Below are 19,424 nucleotides of genomic sequence, written 5' to 3'. Positions count from 1 at the left end.
CGACTGGCTTCTCAGGATGCATGATTCAATGCCTGTTGCAGCAAGAAGTGACCGGGGTCCTGGGCTTTAGGACTCACTCTAAACCTTCAGATTCCAGCATTCCATGAAGTACTTACTGGTCTTCTAGACCTTAGTTAATATTATGGAAAATGTGGAAAGAGAAAATGATGGCTTTAATGTCAGATCCAAAATGATGGCTTTAATGTCAACTCTGTAAGTCCACCGACAGGGCAGCCACGGGATGCGCGCACACGTGCGTCACTGGTGGCAAGGATGCGAAGAAGCTAGCCTTAGGACCAGCACAGTCACTTGTGCAGCTGCTTCTGCCTTCAACACCCAAGGCCAGCATTTCTAAGCCTCAGGCCAAGGACCTTCGTCTGCACTTTGAGCATGTCAAAAACCACTGCTTTGGGGCTTTTAGGGAAAGTGTGACATTTCTGCTCTGTGTTTCAGTCCTGCCTCTTCCTTCCGTCTTAATAGATGCTAAACCCCCATTCCACAGGCACACCAAATTCTGGTAGACCAGTGTGTTCTCCAAGAGGTCTGTCGCTACCCAAGAGTTGGACATTCTGGAGGTCAGCCAAAAATTTACTAGATTTTATGATGCATCAAGTTAATGTTTAGACTGGAGTGGGGTCTCTTTCAAAAGACAGGATGGGTGGTGGCTGTTCCAACCATGTCCTCAAAGAAAGCTGGTGTCTAACCTACAGAGGAAGTTGAGCGGGAACCTGGAACCCAGCTCTGTGAGCCAGCGGAAGAGCCCTCGGCTCCTGCCGGCACCACCCAGGTGGTAAACAAAGCATGGGTGAAAAGGAAGGATCATGGGAGAAATTCCAAAATCAGGGCAAGAAAGCTATTCGAAAAACTGCCCCATGGAGAAAACTTACAAATGAAACGAACAAACAGATTTTCCCAAGGGCAGCAGGCAGGTGCGGTGCACCACCCAGCTAGGAGCAGCCTGGAGGAGATGGGGTCAGCAGAACGGGCCGCCACTCTGATGTGCTTTAACTGCCCTGCTCAACTGTCTCGTGCACGGGAATACCTGGGTGCACCTGATCCCGCCATTGCTAACTGGCTCCCAGGTGGTGCGATGCCGTTGGTGCTCAGGGCACACTCTGAAGAGCAAGGCACTAGCTAGATGCAGTTCTAGGCATTTCTCCAGCCTGTTCCTGGTGCAGCGCCACAGTGGGGCTGCCTCATGCTTCTCTGCCAGATTCTGGACGGGGCACAGGATAGGGGAGTTTTAGGTGACAACTGTCAAGTCAGTAAGGGCAGTTCCGGTTGGGGGGGGGTAGGAAAGGAGTGGGGTTTCTGGGAGCTTGCTCTGCTGACGAAGCCAAGCTCTACGTGGACCAAACAGCCAACAGCAAGCTGGCCTCCTTTGTCCCCCTGCTGTGGGAACACAGTTCCTGCCTCTCCTTGGTGATCACAGAACACGTGCCGCAAAGATGAACAGGCTCTTAAGGAAGCCCGGTCTCCCCCCATCCACAGAGGCACCGACACAGCCAACTGTAGGTTCGTGAGGAGTCGCTCACCCCATGAGCACATGTGCTCCTGCTAGAAGGCTCCTCTCACTGGAAACCAACCTGCACCTGCCTCTCGGAAATGGGCAAGGCTCCTGTCATCTGGTCCTCAGTGTGTCTGAAGCTGCCCCAGGGTCAGCGTCCTACTGGACCTGCCACGTCCTTGTTGTGGGGGCACCATTATCAAGTTTGGCTTGCCAAGACCATGACCGCTTCTTGCCCCTCCTTCACTTTCATGGCCTACCCCGTTGTAAGCTAAGGGAGCCGTGGCCACAGTGCAGGGGCGGGTTTGTCCCCCTCCCCCCAGGTGAAGTAACGCGAGCTGGTGTCCCAGGGTCCAGCACCCCCTCCCCCAGTGGCTACGCACGCAACCTGCCCCACAGCATCAGCGTCTCCGGGGCCCTGACAATCCTGAGATTATTCCTGGCTCAGTTCAAAACTGCCCAAGCTCCCTCCTTTCCATTCTCTCTCCTGATAATCATCATAAGTGAGCATCAGCGACTCACCGGGCTTACTTAACACCTTCCCCCTCTCAACACCACAGAAGTGTGGCTGTGATTCACAAGACCATGACTTTGTAATGCTTCCAGTGACTTGCTAAGAAAATTATAGTATCCTGCCTTCTATATCCATCTACTTATTTATGTGTTTTCAAAGAGAGGCCATTCCCAGATCCTCACATGGGCCCCTGGCAACTACGGCCCTCCGCTCAGACTTCAGCAACAAGGTGCATGGTTTCATGGCCCCCCTAGACCCCTCCTGTGGATCCTTTCTGACACCAACACCTGGCAAAACCACCACTTCCACACCCTCTGTGCCTGCAAATGGATAAGGACGAGGAGGGCTCTTTCCCAGGACGTGCTGGTGACAGTGCTGGTGGCAAAGTTCCCAGGGTCTCTGAGAATGTGCGGCTGCCCTCAGGGCTTAGTTGGAATTTTCCATCAGCAGCAGGCAGTGGATAAACAAGGATTTCAGGCATGACACCAAACACCTTGGGAGAATGGGGGCATCTCGTTGTGGGCGTGGGCCGCTATAAGAAAATACCATAAGCTGGGCTGTTTATCAATAACGGAAATTTATTTCTCCCCGTTTTAGAGGCTGGAAGTCCCAGATTAGAGTGCCAGCATGGTTGGGCTCTGGTGAGGGGCCTTTTCTAGACTGCAAAGGGCTGTTCTTTTTGTACCCTCCTGCGGCAGAAATAGAGCTAGCTAGCTAGCCCTCTGGCCCCTTCGTATAAGAGCACTAATCTCATTCACGGGGACCCCGCCCTCATGACCTAAGCACCTGCTAATACCATCAGAAGGGGGATTCGATTTCAACGTACGAATTTGGAGGGGTCACAAGGATTCAGTCCATACCAGAACACTCCATCTGTAAAGAAATGTGCATGGTACACCCTTGCCACCTCCCACGGTCCTTGCAAAACCCTAGCCATGCAAGCAGAAGGCATCTTTCTGGGTAAAGGTAAGTAAATCCAGTTACCGGGAGACCCACACAGGGAGGGCTGGGCCTCAGCACGGGTTTGTTTTCTTGTGTAAAGGGCACCACACCACGGCTAGAGGCTAGAAGTTTCCTACTGGCCACTTAGAGCCACAGGAAGGGAGACAACTGGCCATCTGCAAAATGAGGCTAAGTGCACTGCAGACGTCCCTTCCTGCTCTAAGAACCAGGAGAAAAGCCGCTTCGCTGAAGCTCCAGGAGCTCTGGCAATCTAACGAGAAAACTGGATCTCGTCTCATTCCTGGAATAGTCTGTAATGTAAGGAAGTTCTGAGGGGGTTTCGGAATTTGGTTCTTCAGCCAAATTCCGCGTTCCTCCCATCTCCTCAAACGCCATCTCGGACAACAGCCTTTTAGGTAAGGAAATCCACCCAATAATTAAATGCAAAGAATTCCTGGGGGTAGAGACAGACACTCGCGACGGCTTCCGCAGCCTTCCCTGTTACGGTACTGACGCCCCGGGGGCCGCGGCGCCCCACGCCAGCTGGAGTTTCCATCGCAGCGATAACGTCCAGCCAATAGCCGCGCGGCCTGGCTGCCCCGAATGCAGGTGGGACCACATCTGTCTGCTTGCTGAAGAGCTTTGAATGCTTTTCCCTTTGTTTGTGGTCCCCTCCCAGGCCTGGCCGGGGCAGATCTGGGAAAGCTGTGGTCAAGGTCCTCTTAAGGACAGCGGCTCTGCGCTTTCCAAGCAACTGGAACAACTGTTCTGTCCCCACGTTCAACTCTGCATCCAGGGTGAGACTGCGGAAGAGAGCCCAGGAACTTTCTGCACAATGCTCCTTCAGGCAGGGTGGTGAGAAATCCTAGCTTAGGGCAGAAAAGCCCCGTAAATGCAGCCACGGGTTGCAACATTCCTTGCTGCCGCGGACACCGCACCTCCCATTCAAAAATCACATGTCTGGAAGGGGCCAGAAGGAAAGTCTGCTTTTATGAAAGCCCCGCTCAGGGCCATGCTGCGTGGGCTCACGGAAGCCGTGCAGGGTGCAGGCCTGCCTCGCAAAGCCGCCAGCCCCGCCGCCTCTGACGTCGCGTGTCATTCTAGCTCAGTGAGGACGTGAGGAGGAGGGGGGCTCGTCAATTAATGTTCAAGACCCTGCAGTTTCCAGCAGCAAATTTAAAAAATAATAATAAAATGCCAGGAGACGCGGCCTGAATGCTTTGTACGACTCTGGAATGTGGATAAGACGGCCGCGCCCTGCGGTGCTCACACACCGACTTTGATCCGGGGGCCAAACGCCGAGGAAATCGTCCTCAGGAATCGCTCCAAGCTCCTCCGCGTGAAACCCGAGAGCCCCGGACACTGCGAGCACCACCAGTTAGCCTTCGGTCTGGAGGGGGAGGCTGCGGGAGGCCGTGGGAGCTGAGTGGGAGCAGAGGAGAAGACCCAGAGAACCAGGGAGGAACCCGTCTTTAGACCCAGTGTGGGACCAGCGGCACCTGGGCTCCCCGCAGACCCCTGGGGGAAACGTACCCCCCCCCACTTTCTGTTCTGTGAGAAAGGCTGACTGCCCCCCCCAACCAATGGGAACACAACTACCCTAATCCCGACTCGAACAAAAGCATACTTCCCCTCCCCCCAGGATTTCTAAACAGTTATGACATTTCCAGAAATCCTCTCTCTCTCTGCTGTACCTTCTTTACATCAGGCTGGCCCGTCTAAGGTCTATGCTGTGCCTACCAGACTGAGCCCCCCAGCAAAGGGTTCCAGGTGACGGTGGTGGCTGCCGGGGCCGTCCGCTGGCGGGCAACCTGCCTGATCACATCTGGCCTGCATTCACTCTGCGTCTCCCCCACGCTGCACGGGGCAGCTCATTCTTAATACAGATCACAGACAAACATTTCCCCTCTTCACACATCTGGATAATGGCTTTCCTTACTTCCTGCTCTGGGATCGAGACAATTCTTTTCAGACTGAATTGTGTCGACTCTAGTTATAAGAACATTTCCCCCAGAACAGCTCTCTCCTCCCCTTTCCCTCCGCTCCCCAGCCCACCCTAGACACTTGTCCACTCTCTGCCCACAAGCCACAATTCTCAGGGATGGGATGCAGATGACATTCCGTGCGGCGCACCAGGCGAGCGTGTCCCCAGCCATGTGTCAATGAGACATCCTTCCAACATCCACTGCCCTGAGCTCATTTGCACACTGTCACGTTCTGGCTGGAAACATCCAGAGTGCCTGGATCTAGCTTTTAAGGAATGTCTTTATGGAAGAATACCAAGCTTCACGTGGGAGCTGCCTGGTGCTGAGGATCCCCCTTGTAACTTCAGGGCATGCGGTGGCATCCCACCTGTCCTCGAGGGGCTGAGCAGGGGAACAAAGTCCCTGCTCTGTTCAGGCTTCAATGCCCCTTCCAATTCTGCCAGCCAGGACAGCGCTTCCAAAATACAGGGCATGGCTCCAGGGGAATATATATATATATGTATGTATGTCTAAGTCTGAGAACCCAGCTGTGCCCCACACAGCTGTTGTTGCAACCGAGCCCATTTATAACTACTTGCAAGTCTGCAGGCGCATACGTGACTGCTATATCACCAAATACAGCTCCTTATCAGGACACTTGTATCTCTAAACCTCAGCCCCGCGTTTCTCTTCTGAGTCCTAGCTACTCAGTACCTCGGCCCTTGATGGGGCGCAAGGCCTGTGGTCCCCGCCTGTCCCTCTACCTCTGCCCCTCACATTCTTCCCGTGGCCAGGCACTTGATACTTTGTTCTGAGCCCTCACAGCGGTCTCCCAGCAGGTGTCAGGTGAGAGGCAATAGGACTATCCCTGCCTACATGGCCACGGTCACGATGGCTGGGCTTTTCTCCACCTGCCTCGCCGTGAGCGCACGTGGCTGGCAGGGTGCGGGTGTCAGGGAAGCGGCAAAGAGCGTGTGATTCCGGGTGACTGAGGTGAACAAGAGTCAGGGGAGCAGGACCTGTTCAGCTGACTGTGGCCCAGATGACAGGAGAAGGGGGCAGAGACAGAAGCAAGAAGGTAGATGAGGCCAGGAAGTGACCATGAAACCCGAGTCCTGGGAGCCATGGTTGTCCACCCCGTATGTACCAGGAATCTCCTAGAGGGCCTTCCTTAGTGCCCTCTCCCCCAGAGAGCATGTCCTAATTGCTCTAGGGTGAAGTTCGGGCCACTGGCACTTCTAAATGCTTGCAGGGCTCCCCTTGTGCAGCAATGCCCACATGTCCCCTGCACCAGGCTCCTAAGGTTCCCTGAAGGGAGAAGTTTTCAGAGGCCACAACCTGATGAGAGGTACATTCCAGAACGGAAAGACCTGAGAAAGGTAATATGGAAGTCAGAAAAAAAAAAAAGAAATCCCAGGAAGAGCAGATGGGGAGAGCGCCCACCTTGAGAACAGGTAGAAAGAGCCCAAACGGGGGCGTGGCTTTGGGGCCTGTCTGGAGGGCTTTTAGCAGATTTACTTGGGTTAGAGAAGTTGCATAGTTTGGAATGACTCAAGGCAGGGAATTGCTCTGGCTCGGGCTTATCTAGCAGAGCCTCCTAAATCCAACAGAAGCAGAGATTTATTTTCTGCAAGAGAAAGCTCTTTGTTTCTACCTATAAAGATAGGTCTTTTTTTGTTTTCCTGTGTGTGGGTGGCCAAGGGTGCACTATGCGGCTTCCCCTCCCTCTCTCAGCACCCCATCAAGAAGGGCCTGTGTTTTAGATGGTCCTCAAGAGCTCTCGGTCTTACCTGATTGAGAAGCAAACTGCATGCATGGTGTTCTGGGTCTCCCCAGGCCCCGAATGTCCAGCTGAGACTCAGCTCTGTGCCCTCCTGGCCTCCCCCTGTCGACTGCCTCCTCTGGGCCTCATCACGCCACTCTCCCCTCCAACCCCCAAACAAAAGGCATTCTCACCAGCTGTCCTAGAACCGCTTCCTTTCTCCCTTCTACACTAAAGCTCCCAGATGACAGCAAACAATACGTTCTAAAATTCCAGAAGTATTACACCTGGTTATTTTAATATTATACTGAAGTCACTACCAACTCCCTCCTTGATGCATGAGGGTGTCACTTGATTTTAGTTTTGCTTTTCTCATGGGCTTCTAACCCTCTTCGGGGGAGAGTCCTTCCCATGACCAACTGGGGCTGAGCCGCAAAAGCGTGCGCTTGCCCAAGAGAAACAAATGCTTGCTTCTCGCTGTCCCTCTTTCTCTTTAAAACCAAATATTGATAAACATCTTGGACACTGAGGTCTACCACCAGGCACCCTGTCCTGGTTTCTTGAGGGAAAACACCTGGGCAGCGCTGGTCCAGCTGGGCTGTGTCTCTCCAGGAACGGCCCCCCAACTTCATCAGTTCAATTATAACCACTAACAGCTGTCGGCTGCAGCTCTCTGGAGGAAGAGAGGTTCGTCATGGCCATCTTCTCGCGCTCGGGAGCTCCTCCACTCTTCTGGTCACTGCAGGATGAAGTAGTCCCTGCTTTTCAGTTGGGTTTCTCAAGCCATCGTGGCCAGACAGGGAGACAGCTGCCTTCCCAAATGCACCAGGCCGTCTTTCACCGGCAAGCAGGCAACTAAGGTCATGAAGGCTCATCAGAAAACCTCGAAGTTGGGACGTCTGGGTGGCTCAGTCAGTGAAGCGTCCGACTCTTGGTTTCAGCTTGAGTCATGATCTTGGGGTGGTGAGATCGAGCCCCACGTCAGGCTCTGTGCTCAGCAAGGAGCCCGCTGAAGACTTTCTCTCCCTCTGCCTCTCCTCCCCCTCTCTTTCTCAAATAAATTTTTTAAAAAACCACCTCAAAGTAACTGTCATCACAGCTTCTGTGTGGAGCCAACTCATCCTCCCAGCAGAAACATAGAACAGCCCCGTCCAGGTTCTCCCCCTTGCCTCCCACCAGGAACGGTGAATCCTTCAGACCCATCCAAAGCTGCGGTCTTTTCCACCCTCCTTCTTTCTCAGGTAATCAGAAAGCTGTCGATCGCAGCTGAGATACTTGAGTTCCCGAGGGAAGTCCCTCTTGCTGACACATCGGCTTTCTTCTGCAGCTAGCACACCACAGACAGTCCTTTCTGCCTTGCGGCAATCTGAAGGCACCTTGGTTTTTTTGGATATAGAGCAAGTTTTCTCCTAATTACCCCTCTCTTAGAACAGGGGTCTTTAATAGTCCTGATCTATGGCTATGTTATCGTAGAAGTGATCCCAAATCATTTCGAGACTAGAAATTCTTACAAAGTAATACTAGTTTCCTAATCTATTAAATAAGAGCTAAATAATACCTACCCCACAGAAATGCTCAATAGCATAATGATTGCACGGCGTCTAACACAGCAGGTGTTCAGTAAATGAGATCTGATTTGACTTAAACATCATTAGTACATTATTCCTTCCTGTCCTAAGCAGAATTAATGATATTGCCCTGGCAAGAATTTTTCATTTAATCCATAATTTAGAACCCCCATGATTGCAGATTGGATTGGAGACAGTTTACAGTACCAAAGAAAGTATTTCTGAACTACAATATGTAAAATATGATCGTTCGTACAAAGAGACACAGAAAGAGAGAGGAAAAACAGAATTCTAGGATCTGGATGAGTTAGTTGCTGAAAATGGGCCTGACATTCGTTTTGTGTTTTCTGACAGCCAAAGCAGGGAGAAAGTCAGGTTAACGTGTACGACTCTCATTGTCTGATAAATGCAACGTGCACCTCATGTGGAAAGTGAATTTTTCTCCTAAAATTCAGAGCTGGGGTAACTGCTCGCACTGATCCTTACAGGAGATATACTGGGTAAGCAACAGAAAGGCCATACTTACGTGTGCCCAGGGGCAAAGGCACACACCCAAACTTCAGAGGAAAGTTTCACTTTATCAGTATTAAATGGTTAGGGACCAGTGGGTGAGCCCTCTGCAGACTTTCTAGGGGTACCTAGAAGAGAACTCTTTTTCATTCTCCGAAGCTTTCACTGAGAAATTTTTTCTTTTTTTTTTAAAGATTTTATTTATTTATTTGACAGAGATAGAGACAGCCAGCGAGAGAAGGACCACAGCAGGGGAGTGGAAGAGGAAGAAGCAGGCTCCCAGCGGAGGAGCCTGATGTGGGACTGGATCCCGGAATGCCGGGATCATGCCCTGAGCCGAAGGCAGACGCTTAACGACTGCGCTACCCAGGCGCCCCTCACTGAGAAATTTTCTTGAAGAGCATAGACCAGTGGCTCAGGTCCACTGAGAACGCCATCCCGTCCTCTCTCAGTGCACATGACCTTAAGGAACGAGGAGTTAAATGACTCCACTCTATTCCAAAGTCTGCAACAGCCTCCAGGCTTCAGCTCTGTGAGGCAGCCTGGCCAGGGGCTTTGCTCAGAGTACAGGCTGATCCCTCTTAAGCCTCCACACTGCCTTGTCTGCAGCTCTGAGCCGGCTGACCAGAAGGGTCTGCAGATGGAGAGACTGTGGCTCCATCCCTGGGGGACCTGCTTCCCATTGCTCACAAATAATCAGAGACAACAGACTTCCCTGGGAAAACTATAATCGCCCAACTAGGGGCAAGGCCAAATGCTCACAGAATTTATTGGCTTCGATTAACAATTAGGTGTTTGTTTTTGTGGGTAATTAGAGTGCAACAGCAAGCTATAAAGGGCCCTCCAAGAAACTGAAGCAGACTGTAGCTAAAGGCTAGTGGAGTCGGACTGAATCTCACCATTCATCTCTGCAGACCTCCTGCGCTCAGATGCCAGGGGCCCCGGCTATCACACAGGTCATCGGGGAGAAAATGGCCTCTGTGTTCTTCACGTCCGAGAAGAAAGGCCTCTGGGCAGCACGTGTGTGCTCATACACGGGTGCAAAAAGCACTCCAGCGTGGGCCCTGGCACTGAATGCTGCATGGAATCTTGCAGTTCATATAAATAGATGTATTCAAAAGTCCACGACAACCCACGTGTCAGAAAATGTTTTGACTACTGCATTCTCAAGACCATGAGGTCCTTGATTCTGAGGAACCAGGATGGGCTGGGTGGGTCATTTGGCCAAAGGACGAGAAGACAGGATGTTTGCCAAAGCCATACTGATTTATGCTTTTCTCTCAGCAATCACCCTCGGCTCCAGCTGTGTGTGTGTGTGTGTGTTTAACAAATCAGAAATATGAATACATATTTGATTACAATTAATTTTTAAAAATTATTTCCTAGCAGCATAGGCAAAAAAAAAAAAAAAAAAAAAAAAAAAAAAAAAAGGATGGGCAAAGGGCTGTCGCCAGTATTTAAAAAATACTGCCGAGATAAAAGAACTGCATACTTAGAGACGACCGCTCATTTTGCTTCTTTTAGCCAATGACATGTTATTTCTGCCTTAATCCCAGGAAATACACATGGGATTATTACCACTCGCTGTACTCACACCATGATACTCAGAAGGCACAGAAAAGCTAACTACCAAACCCATCTGTGGGAGTGAAAAAAATGAGAATGGGACCAGATAAACAAAACAAGGCAAAAATATATATATAAAGCTACAGATACGGCTAACCCTAGAGGAAATTGCTTTTGTACGTTTCCTTATAGACCGACTTTACTTTTGCAGAAGGCTGAGTTCACATTTAGGGTCTCAGGCATCGTACTCCATAGGTCATTAGGAAACGCTCTACGTTTTTTCGCCAAGAACTAGATTTCCATTTAATTTTGTTCTCTCCAACCCAATAGAAATTTTCCTATTGTTCTGCATGCTCTGACCTCCTCGATTTACGTATTTATTTTTTAAGTTCTCATGCAGTCATACCACAATTTTTTCCTTCAGAGAAATACAAAACAGACACCTACCGCCCAAGAAATGGTAAACCCTCAGGCCACAGTTTTAGAGTCGGCTGGCTTTCTGCCACCTGAGACTTCCTGCAGGTGATCTCAATCTTGGGCCAGCCACTCAACCCCTCTGACCTTCTGCTTCCTCCTCTGAAAAACTGGGAGGTTGCCTCAGATCCTTTCCACAACATCCTTGGGCTCTGAGGGTCTATGGCTCTCCCCTTCTCCAGGGAAGAATTTCCATGCACAAAGGCAGCAGCTGATAATTCTTTAAAACTCAGACACTGACATTCTGCCTTCAGACAGTTGGACTTTGTTTGAAACTGGCTTTCAAGGAAATAGAAAGCCAACAGTATGAAGATAAATTCCATTATTTGAAAGATAGAGTGAATCAAAGACCATTCTGGTCCAGGAAAGGAAATGCAACTGAAGAGGACAGTCTGAGACAAACCTCTTCCCTCTATAGTGTGTGCACTAAGAATAGACAGGAACACGAAATTAACATTTCAGTCTCAGAGACCATCTGGTCAGTAATCTCTCTGGGCTCCCTGAAGGGCTGGGACCCAGGCTTGAAGAAGCAAAGGCAAAGAGCAGCACTATTTCAGATAGATACATATATATATACACACACACACACACACATATATATATATATATGCAGAAAGGAATTGGAAAAGGCAGAACAATACAGAGTCTGGTACTTACTTGTGGCCCAGCTCATGAGCGATGGTAAAGGCCAAATTGAGACCATTGTCTTCGGCAAGCACACATTTCCTCTTAGCACTGCACACACCTCCTAAGTAAGCAATTCCTGCAGCAGAGACACAAAACACATCCTCTTCAGAACGTGGGAGGCCCTGACCTCGCTGGGCAAGTCCATATGGTCAACATCACACATGATGGAGAGAGGAGGGGCAGACTGGAACAATGATGTGGCCACGGGGCTGGAGGCGTCATTCCAGAGCTCCTGTGGGGGCTGGGCTGGTGAATGCTGCTTTTGGATTCACTGACAAATCATTAATGATAGTAATAACGACCATGCAGATCTCCCAAGCATTTAATAGGTGTCAAGCAATGTGCTGCATTTACACGCGTTATCTAATTGAATCCTAACTACCCAGGGTGGCGGTAACAGAGGGAGACCAAGGCTCAGAGGGAAAAGGTAAGCTGGACTGGCGTGTGGTGGCGGGATGCTCTCCAACTTCCACATCCAGGGCTGGGACGAGGTGAGGCCAGCAAGGCAAGGCACCCAGCACGGAAAGCTGAAGGAGGGTCTCCCTCTCCAGAGCTGACCCTGCACTTGCACACCCAGAGAGGGAGGGGGTGCGTCCTTAACTTCCGCACCCCGGCACCTTCTTTCCCTCCTCCCAGTCCTAGCCCTGCTAGGGCCAATGCCCTCAGAGTGGGAGCAGGGGAGCAGCTAGGCTCACAGAAAGCAGGCCAGGGAAGGCTGTGCACGATACTCAGAAAAATGTGTCAGGAACCGTCCAGAGAGAATGAGACTGGGACCCGGGGGAGAGAGAGAGAGAACCCTGGAAGAGGGAGGGCCTGGGAGTCATCAGTGAGGATGTGCCCCACGGACCAACTTGCTCATCTCCACACACACCTGATTGAGGTCCCTTGGCCACTGAGACAAGACTCAAAACCAGGCACCCGGGTGGGAGGAAGATGTAGGGGAAGGGTGTGAGCGAGGGACAGGAGGCTCCCAGTCTCTGGAGGATGGAGGGGTGTTTTCTAGGGGAGAAAGGTTATCCCTGGCAGAAAGGTGTGCATGAACAACAGGAAGGCCTTGGCCAGCCACACCCAAGGAACACACTGGCCACATGTGTGCACCTGCCACTCCCTACGGCAGCTCTCCACATTTCCCGTTAGCTTCTGCTATCTCTGCACCCAGGACAGGCATCTGTCACTACCCAGGTGCCCCCGGGCCTTATCTCATCGACAGGGGAGTCCACGGACCCCAGCCCCTCCCAGGGCTTGGGACGGAACTTGGGTGAGGACTGGAAGCATCTGCACTCCCGCTGACCACAGCTTCTGACCCCTTCATACACCATGAGACACACGAGTGGGTGGTGACCCAGGGCGGCTGGTGGGTCACACACCGGAGGCAGCTCAAGGCTCCTCTTGCTGTGAGAGTTCACAAGGGCCGTGGGGCGGGCTGTGGCTCCAGTGGCCCCGTGGCCAGGCAGGTGCTGCCCAGTGGTACCTGATGACCAGGTAGATGGAGGCTTTCCTAGCCAGACTCGCCCCACCAGCGCTGTGCCCCAGGAGGGACTGTGGCCACTGGTGTGAGAGGCGCCCATTTTCTACCCACGATGCCAGGGCCCCCCTAAGCTGCACCCTGCTCCCTGTTCAGAGGCCCCAGGTGTCTCAGGAGTGGACACCGGCCTTGCAGGCACAGGAACTGGGGAGGGAAGGAGTTGGCAGAAGGCGGAGGAGAATGGACAGGGGGAATTAATTTAAAATGAACCTCTTTCTCCCTTTCTTCTCCTAGGTTAAAAGGGGGGGTAATCAGAGGGGAGAGTGAAGCATGAGAGACTATGGACTCTTGAGAAACAAACTGAGGGCTTCGGAGGGGAGGGGGTGGGGGAATGGGATAGGCTGGTGATGCGTAGTAAGGAGGGCACGTATTGCATGGTGCACTGGGTGTTATACGCAACTAATGAATCATGGAACTTTACATCAAAAACCAGGGATGTACTGTATGGTGACTAACATAATATAATAAAAAAATATTTTTAAAAAAATTAAAAATAAATAAATAAATAAATAAATAAATAAAATGAACCTCTTTCCCTGCTCCCCAAAAGCGAAACCTATCCTCCTTGTTGACACCAAACTCAAACAGAGGTGGGCCTTGGCCACACACAGGGCCCTCCCTCCTTCCTCCTGATGGCCCCCAGGAGCCCCGAGAGGCAGCGCTCCCTCGCCCCGGCTCTGCTCTGCAGGGAGATGCTGCTCTGGGGCTCAGCTCACGGTCGGCACACCGAGCCGGCACCACAGCGCCTGTCTGTTTTTATTTGGAAACATGCAACGGGCTAGGCCAAGGTTGAAGAATTAAGGAGAAAAAAAAAAGAAAAGAAAAGAAAAGAGGGGGAAAAAAATGAAATGTTAGTTGGCCTCAAGATGCATTTTTTTTTGCATGTGGACATCATAATCCAGCAACGCAGACGACGGGAAGGAGAAAAATGACAACCAGAAAGGACATGATCGGGCTTCTCGGTGCCTTCAAGGTCATTATTCTGGTTTTGTTTAAAACTGCTTTGTGGGCTGCCGCACCGAGCCCAGCAGTGAGTAGGTGGAATGCTTCTACATAGCGCCGATGGTATGTGCGTGCAACAACGCACGCACACACTCACATGCACACCCAGCCGCGCTCTCCCGGCCCGAGGCCGCCGCCTCCTGGGTCAGTGAATGCACCGGAACGATCAGATATGCACGCCCCCGGAGAAGCCATCTGCTGAACGGGGAAAGGAGGCATCTGAAGCCAGCTGTGCTGAGCTTGCGACCTCAAGAGCGGCTGCTGACCCAGTAGACTTCGATGCCACACGGACACGTTCCCTGGCCTCGGGCGCACTCAGCACCCCGAGCTGGCAGGCTCGACTTTCCACTGTAATTAGGTAACGCGCAACACTGGGGAAACAGCTAAGCGAAGAGCCTTCCAATAATTGCACTTTAATTTTTTCCAAGGCACAGATGATTTTTTTTTTTTAACGAGAAAACAGAGGAGCTGTTTATTTATGAGAAACGTTCACACGAAGGTGGACGAAGGTCTGGTGCTTTGTATGATGTATTCCAATCATGCGCAGCCTGGTCAGAGCTGCGAGCAAGGCAAAGCGTATGAGGGAAGATGGCCCCTGATACGGAGGGCAGGAGCCCTGGGGCTTTAGGACCCACAGTGTGGACAAGCTTAGAACTCACAAAACAGAGTCTGGAGAAAATCCCAGGTTGTGGTAAAAGTGAGAGCTGTAGCCAATAAACGGTAATTGAGCCACGAGCTTCAACGAGAAACAAAGCCCCCCCACTACTCCCTGTTCCCTGGAAAGGACGGAGGGGCGGTCAGAGGGGAGGGGAGGCGGAAGCTGTGGCACCAGAGGGACCTTCCTATGGCACTGATATTCCCTACACAGACAGCAAGACCCTAGAGTGGTGTTTTCCATGCCTTTGGCCTTCCATGATTTACCATTCTTCACCAAAAGGGAAAAAAAATAGAATTTATGTTTGAAATGTTAAAAACATCAATTCCACATGTTTGCAGAGCTCCTTGGAACAAAAAGGGAAGCAGAAAGGCAACTGGCATTTATTAGGGTCCTCTCTAGGGACAAGCACTACTCGGAACGCGTGACCATCCCTTATTTGGTGGGTATGGTTGCTGGCCCCATTTTACAGACAGGAAATTGGAGGCCCAGTAACCAGTTATATGGCTGACCAAGCCCGGACCCTGGTACAAGTACAGGACTCTCTTTCTCCAACACCAGTGCTCCTCCAGACAAACCCTGAGCCTCCCTCACCAAAGCTCTGGTGACCAACGAGTCATCTCTGGGGGTTTCGAAGATTTTCATAAATCTTAATGTGTGCTTATGCAGAGATGTGGGTGGGATAAAATAAAGCTTTCAGGTGTTTAAGTCCAAATGGTTTTAAACTAAAGATAAAAAAAAAGATTCAAGGGACATGTGCAATAATATTAGCGGTTACCTCCAGGATGGCACAGTTGGTCGAGCATCTGACTCCTGGTTTCGGTTCAGGTTGTGATCTTGGGGTTGTGAGATTGAGCCCCGTGTCAGACTCCGAGCTTAGCGTGGAGTCTGCTTGACATTCTCTCTCCCTCTCCCTCTTCCCCTCCCGCACGTGCTCCCTCACTCTCGCTCTAAAATAAATAAATAAATCTTTAAAAAAAAAAAAATCCGAAATGCTGACGGTAGAAATGAAGAGCTGTAAAGATTTTTTTCTGATGCCTGGAGAAGTCTATCGGAGTCATTCAGAGAAGCCAGAGTTTCCTAACCCCTCTTCCCAGCCATGGCAACTCCGTGTGGACATTCCCCCTTCTCCTTTCTTCTCTTTTCCTTGGTGGGATTGCAATTTTGGAGAGGAAACTGGGTGAGGAGGTTTAATTATTTTCTTTTTCAGTAGAAAACTGCATGGTGTATGCACATAATTCTTAAACTCAGAGTTGAGCATATCCTTTCCAGATTAAGGAGTAAACAACACACAACTGTATAAACTCTGATTTATCCAGCAAATTGTCACGTGTAAACAGTTTGCAGCTGTTGGCCTCGTTGGCCATTACTCATACCTTCTTGGACTCTGCCTCTGAGGAAATGGTCGCGTTTCTCCTACCAACTGTTCAAAGTACTAACACCATCGCGGTTATCACTGGGACACCGTGCTGTCCATGACAAGAAAGCAGCTTCCGTCTCTTCACTTGGCAATCGCAGTGGTTGAGACAGAGTTGCGCATTCTGCCTTGTGGACATGACCTCATGCTCTTGTAAACTTCCCTAAGTGGTTGGAGGTATGATCTGAATTTGTGAATAGCATTGAGGAGCAAATGGCTCAGATCTAGGATGCGACAAATGATGAAGAACTACAGTTGATTCTCATGATCTCTGGGAGTTAGATTCTAAAAAGTCGCGTGAACACGAAATTCTCAAATACATCGCTCCTAGGGGACATGCAGGATTAGGGTCCTGTGAGCCTCTGGTCACAATATCTTTGTCAACTGGCCAAGACGTGACCTTGTTTTACGTGTGTTCCTGTTCAAAGACACCGTATTTAATATGTATTGTTGATTCATTAACTTTGAATTCATGGCCAACACACCTATAACTCATTCCTAAATGAAGCTTATCTTATATGTTTCACTGTAAGACACACTGCAGCCTTCCTGTGCCTTAGAACACAAGACAGCACTTACGCACTACTCTTGGAAGCCATTGTCAAAAGCAAAATCGCCAGCAAAAAACACAAAAATGTGAGAAATATGGCACCAGACGACCATGAAAAGGACACTGTTTTACAGTCTGAGAGTTGAAATGAGAAGGCAGAGGGTCCCCTTGTTCAACCTCAGCTGCAAACGTGCCTCTTTGGTAACTCGAATAGTTTGCTTCTCCGCACACATCTGCGAATGACCACAGAAGCACGATAAATATTGATTTTGGAGTTACAAATAAATTTTAGCGAGTAGGCAAATTCACAAATGCAGAATCCTTCAATGACAATGGACCATATTCTAAAAAATATGTCCTATTATCAGACACAATGGAATCCTTATCTGTTGCAATAAGGAAATTCTACATTTAACTGTCTACATTTAACTATTACATACATTTCCTAACTCTGTATTACCTAAATTATTTGAGGACACCTGGGTGACTCTGTCGGTTGAGCGTCTGGCTCTTGGTTTTGGCTCGGGTCACGATCTCAGGGTTGTAGTATCGAGCCCCGCATCAGGCTCCACACTCAGTGGGAAGTCTGCTCGAGTTTCTCTCTCTCCCTCTTCCCCTCCACTCTTTCTATAAAATAATAAATAAATCTTTAAAAAAATAAATTATTTGATTAACTCAGGTCTACCCTCCTCTGCAATTTTACTTCTGCGTTCTCTCCAAGGTGAGCAGTCCACGGAGCCATCACCTTCCCTGGAAGTTACAGACTTCCTCCTGGTCCTGCACAGAGTGGACAGAACCTAGCATGTGCTGAAGGTCAGGCACAGCTTCCCACAAACTGGGACAGAACATTAGTGGTAAGGCTCTGGAAGGCTGGCAGGAGAAGTGGCCTGAGCGGCATGGTCTCCCGGCTTGGGACGGAGGAGCACTGCCTTCCAGGTCTGGCCCTGTCTGTGGCTCTCTGCCCCAGCTCAGTGCCCCATCTCCCAGGAGCACAGGTGGATAAGCCCTTCCAGACATACCCTTGCCTTGGCAATTCCACCACCAGTTTCCCTGCTTCTCATTTTCTGGATCCCTTGGGGTCAGTTACGATGGAAGGAAGAGGAGTTAGCCGAGGTCTTTATTCCCGCACCATGAACAGAGGATGGGGGCCGTGGCTCAAAGAGGGGCACCGGCTCTCTCCTTCAACGGGAGTACTGCAGAAACTGCCGGTACCTAACACCTATTTACCGAGCCTGAAAACGTCAGCAACTTCCTCGAGGCTAAAGGAAGTAGTAAGCGGACAAAGTAAAAATAACAGCTGCCAAGTCTGATCACTGAAGGGTTCAACATTCCCGGTTTTGCAACTTAATACAAAGTTAGAGTAGCCAAAACAACGTAGTACTTGCATAAAGACAGACACTGAGACAGAACTGGGAGTCCAGAAATAAACCTGCGTATTTACAGTCAACTGAGTTTCAGCCAGGGTGCCAAGACCAACCAGTGTGGGGAAAAGAAGAGTCTTTTCAACCAATGGTGCTGGAAGAACCAGAGAGCCACATGCAAAAGATTGATGTCAGACCCCCTTCTTTCTATGGTACACAAAAATCAACTCCAAATGGATCATAAAGCTAGATGTAAGATCTAAAACTATAAAACGCCTAGAAGAAAACACAGAAGTCCGTCCTTTTGACCTTGGGGTAGTCAAAGCCTTCTTAGACATAACATCGAAGGCACAAGGGAGGGGGAAGAATGCCCATGCCGGTGTGTTCCTCGGTGCAGACACACTCCCTGGAACAGAGAATAGCTGTGTTGGGGCTGGGAGGGCGGTGGGGAGGTCGGGAGGTGGGGCGTCCCCAAGACAGGCCATGAATGTGCCGACACATCCCAAGGAAGCTTCCCAGACTTCCCCCTGCATTATAGCTTTCTGCTACTCTGCCCAGCAGCCTTTGTGTCACAGGCAAACTTGACAAGCCAGTCCAAATGTCACACGACCTGCTGCTTTGAAATGGGGGTTCTTGATTATGGTCAGAGTCAAGGAAAACCACAAGTGCTGAAAAATCCGCTGCCCTCGCTGTAGGTTTCCTCAGTGCCTCTAGGACCCAGGGTTGGGGGAAGAGATGCCACCACCCCTGGTGAGGGAATCACACAGCCAGGTTCCCAGAAAGGACTGGAGGGTCCCAGGGCTGGAGCCATGGCTCCTGCAAAATTCTGATGAGTTAAGTAAGATGTAAGAGTAGGAGTCAACTCTCCCTGGAATTTACAAGTTCAAAGCAAAAAAATCCATCCCAACACTTACTGCATTCTTTGAAAACCCAAACATGCTGGGACAGGGGAGGGAAGAGAAATAACTTGATATTCAGCAGACCACGACCAACGTGAGCCAAGCGCACAGACATGTCCTGCAGATTTCCCACCCTCCGGGCAAGATGGCACTCGTGTCCCGGGGGCCCATCACATGGGAGGGGGTCTCCAGGGAACAGACTTAACGTTCCTCAAGTAAGCAAGATGCCTCTCCTCAGAGGAGCCCATAGAGGTTCAGGGGCTTCTAGAACAGGCCTGGACACCAACCGGAAAGGGCCCCCAGCAGGTTCGCCTCAGGAGATCAGAGGAGGGGGTCTGTCCAGACATTCCTGAAGACCTCGTACTTGGACAAATACTTCAAGCGTTTCCTGACTGCCTGTACGTGACGGCATCATGCCAGGTACGGGATCCCAAGCCGAACAAGAGCCACCCAGGCCTAGAGGGAAACACAGCTCTGAGAACAACATCCCAGCAAAAAAACAGGGAGGCAGGTGGCACCAG

The 19,424-nt window shown here is 50.5% G+C and overlaps 1 protein-coding gene across 1 annotated transcript in view; it reads right to left on the bottom strand.

The window, feature by feature from the left end:
- Positions 1 to 19,424, bottom strand: part of ADAMTS17 (ADAM metallopeptidase with thrombospondin type 1 motif 17) — a 341,420-nt gene that overhangs the window by 201,221 nt on the left and 120,775 nt on the right. Inside the window, exon 8 of the mRNA XM_040642697.1 lies at positions 11,465 to 11,570. Within this exon, the coding sequence (XP_040498631.1) occupies positions 11,465 to 11,570 (106 nt within the window). The remainder of the gene's footprint in view (positions 1 to 11,464; positions 11,571 to 19,424) is intronic.

The sequence above is a fragment of the Ursus maritimus genome, unplaced genomic scaffold, assembly GCF_017311325.1.
Source record: "Ursus maritimus isolate PB19 unplaced genomic scaffold, ASM1731132v1 scaffold_27, whole genome shotgun sequence".
In the NCBI taxonomy this organism is placed as follows: Eukaryota; Metazoa; Chordata; class Mammalia; order Carnivora; family Ursidae; genus Ursus; species Ursus maritimus.
The sequence above is the reverse complement of the archived record's forward strand: the minus strand, read 5'-3'. Positions and strand labels throughout refer to the sequence as shown.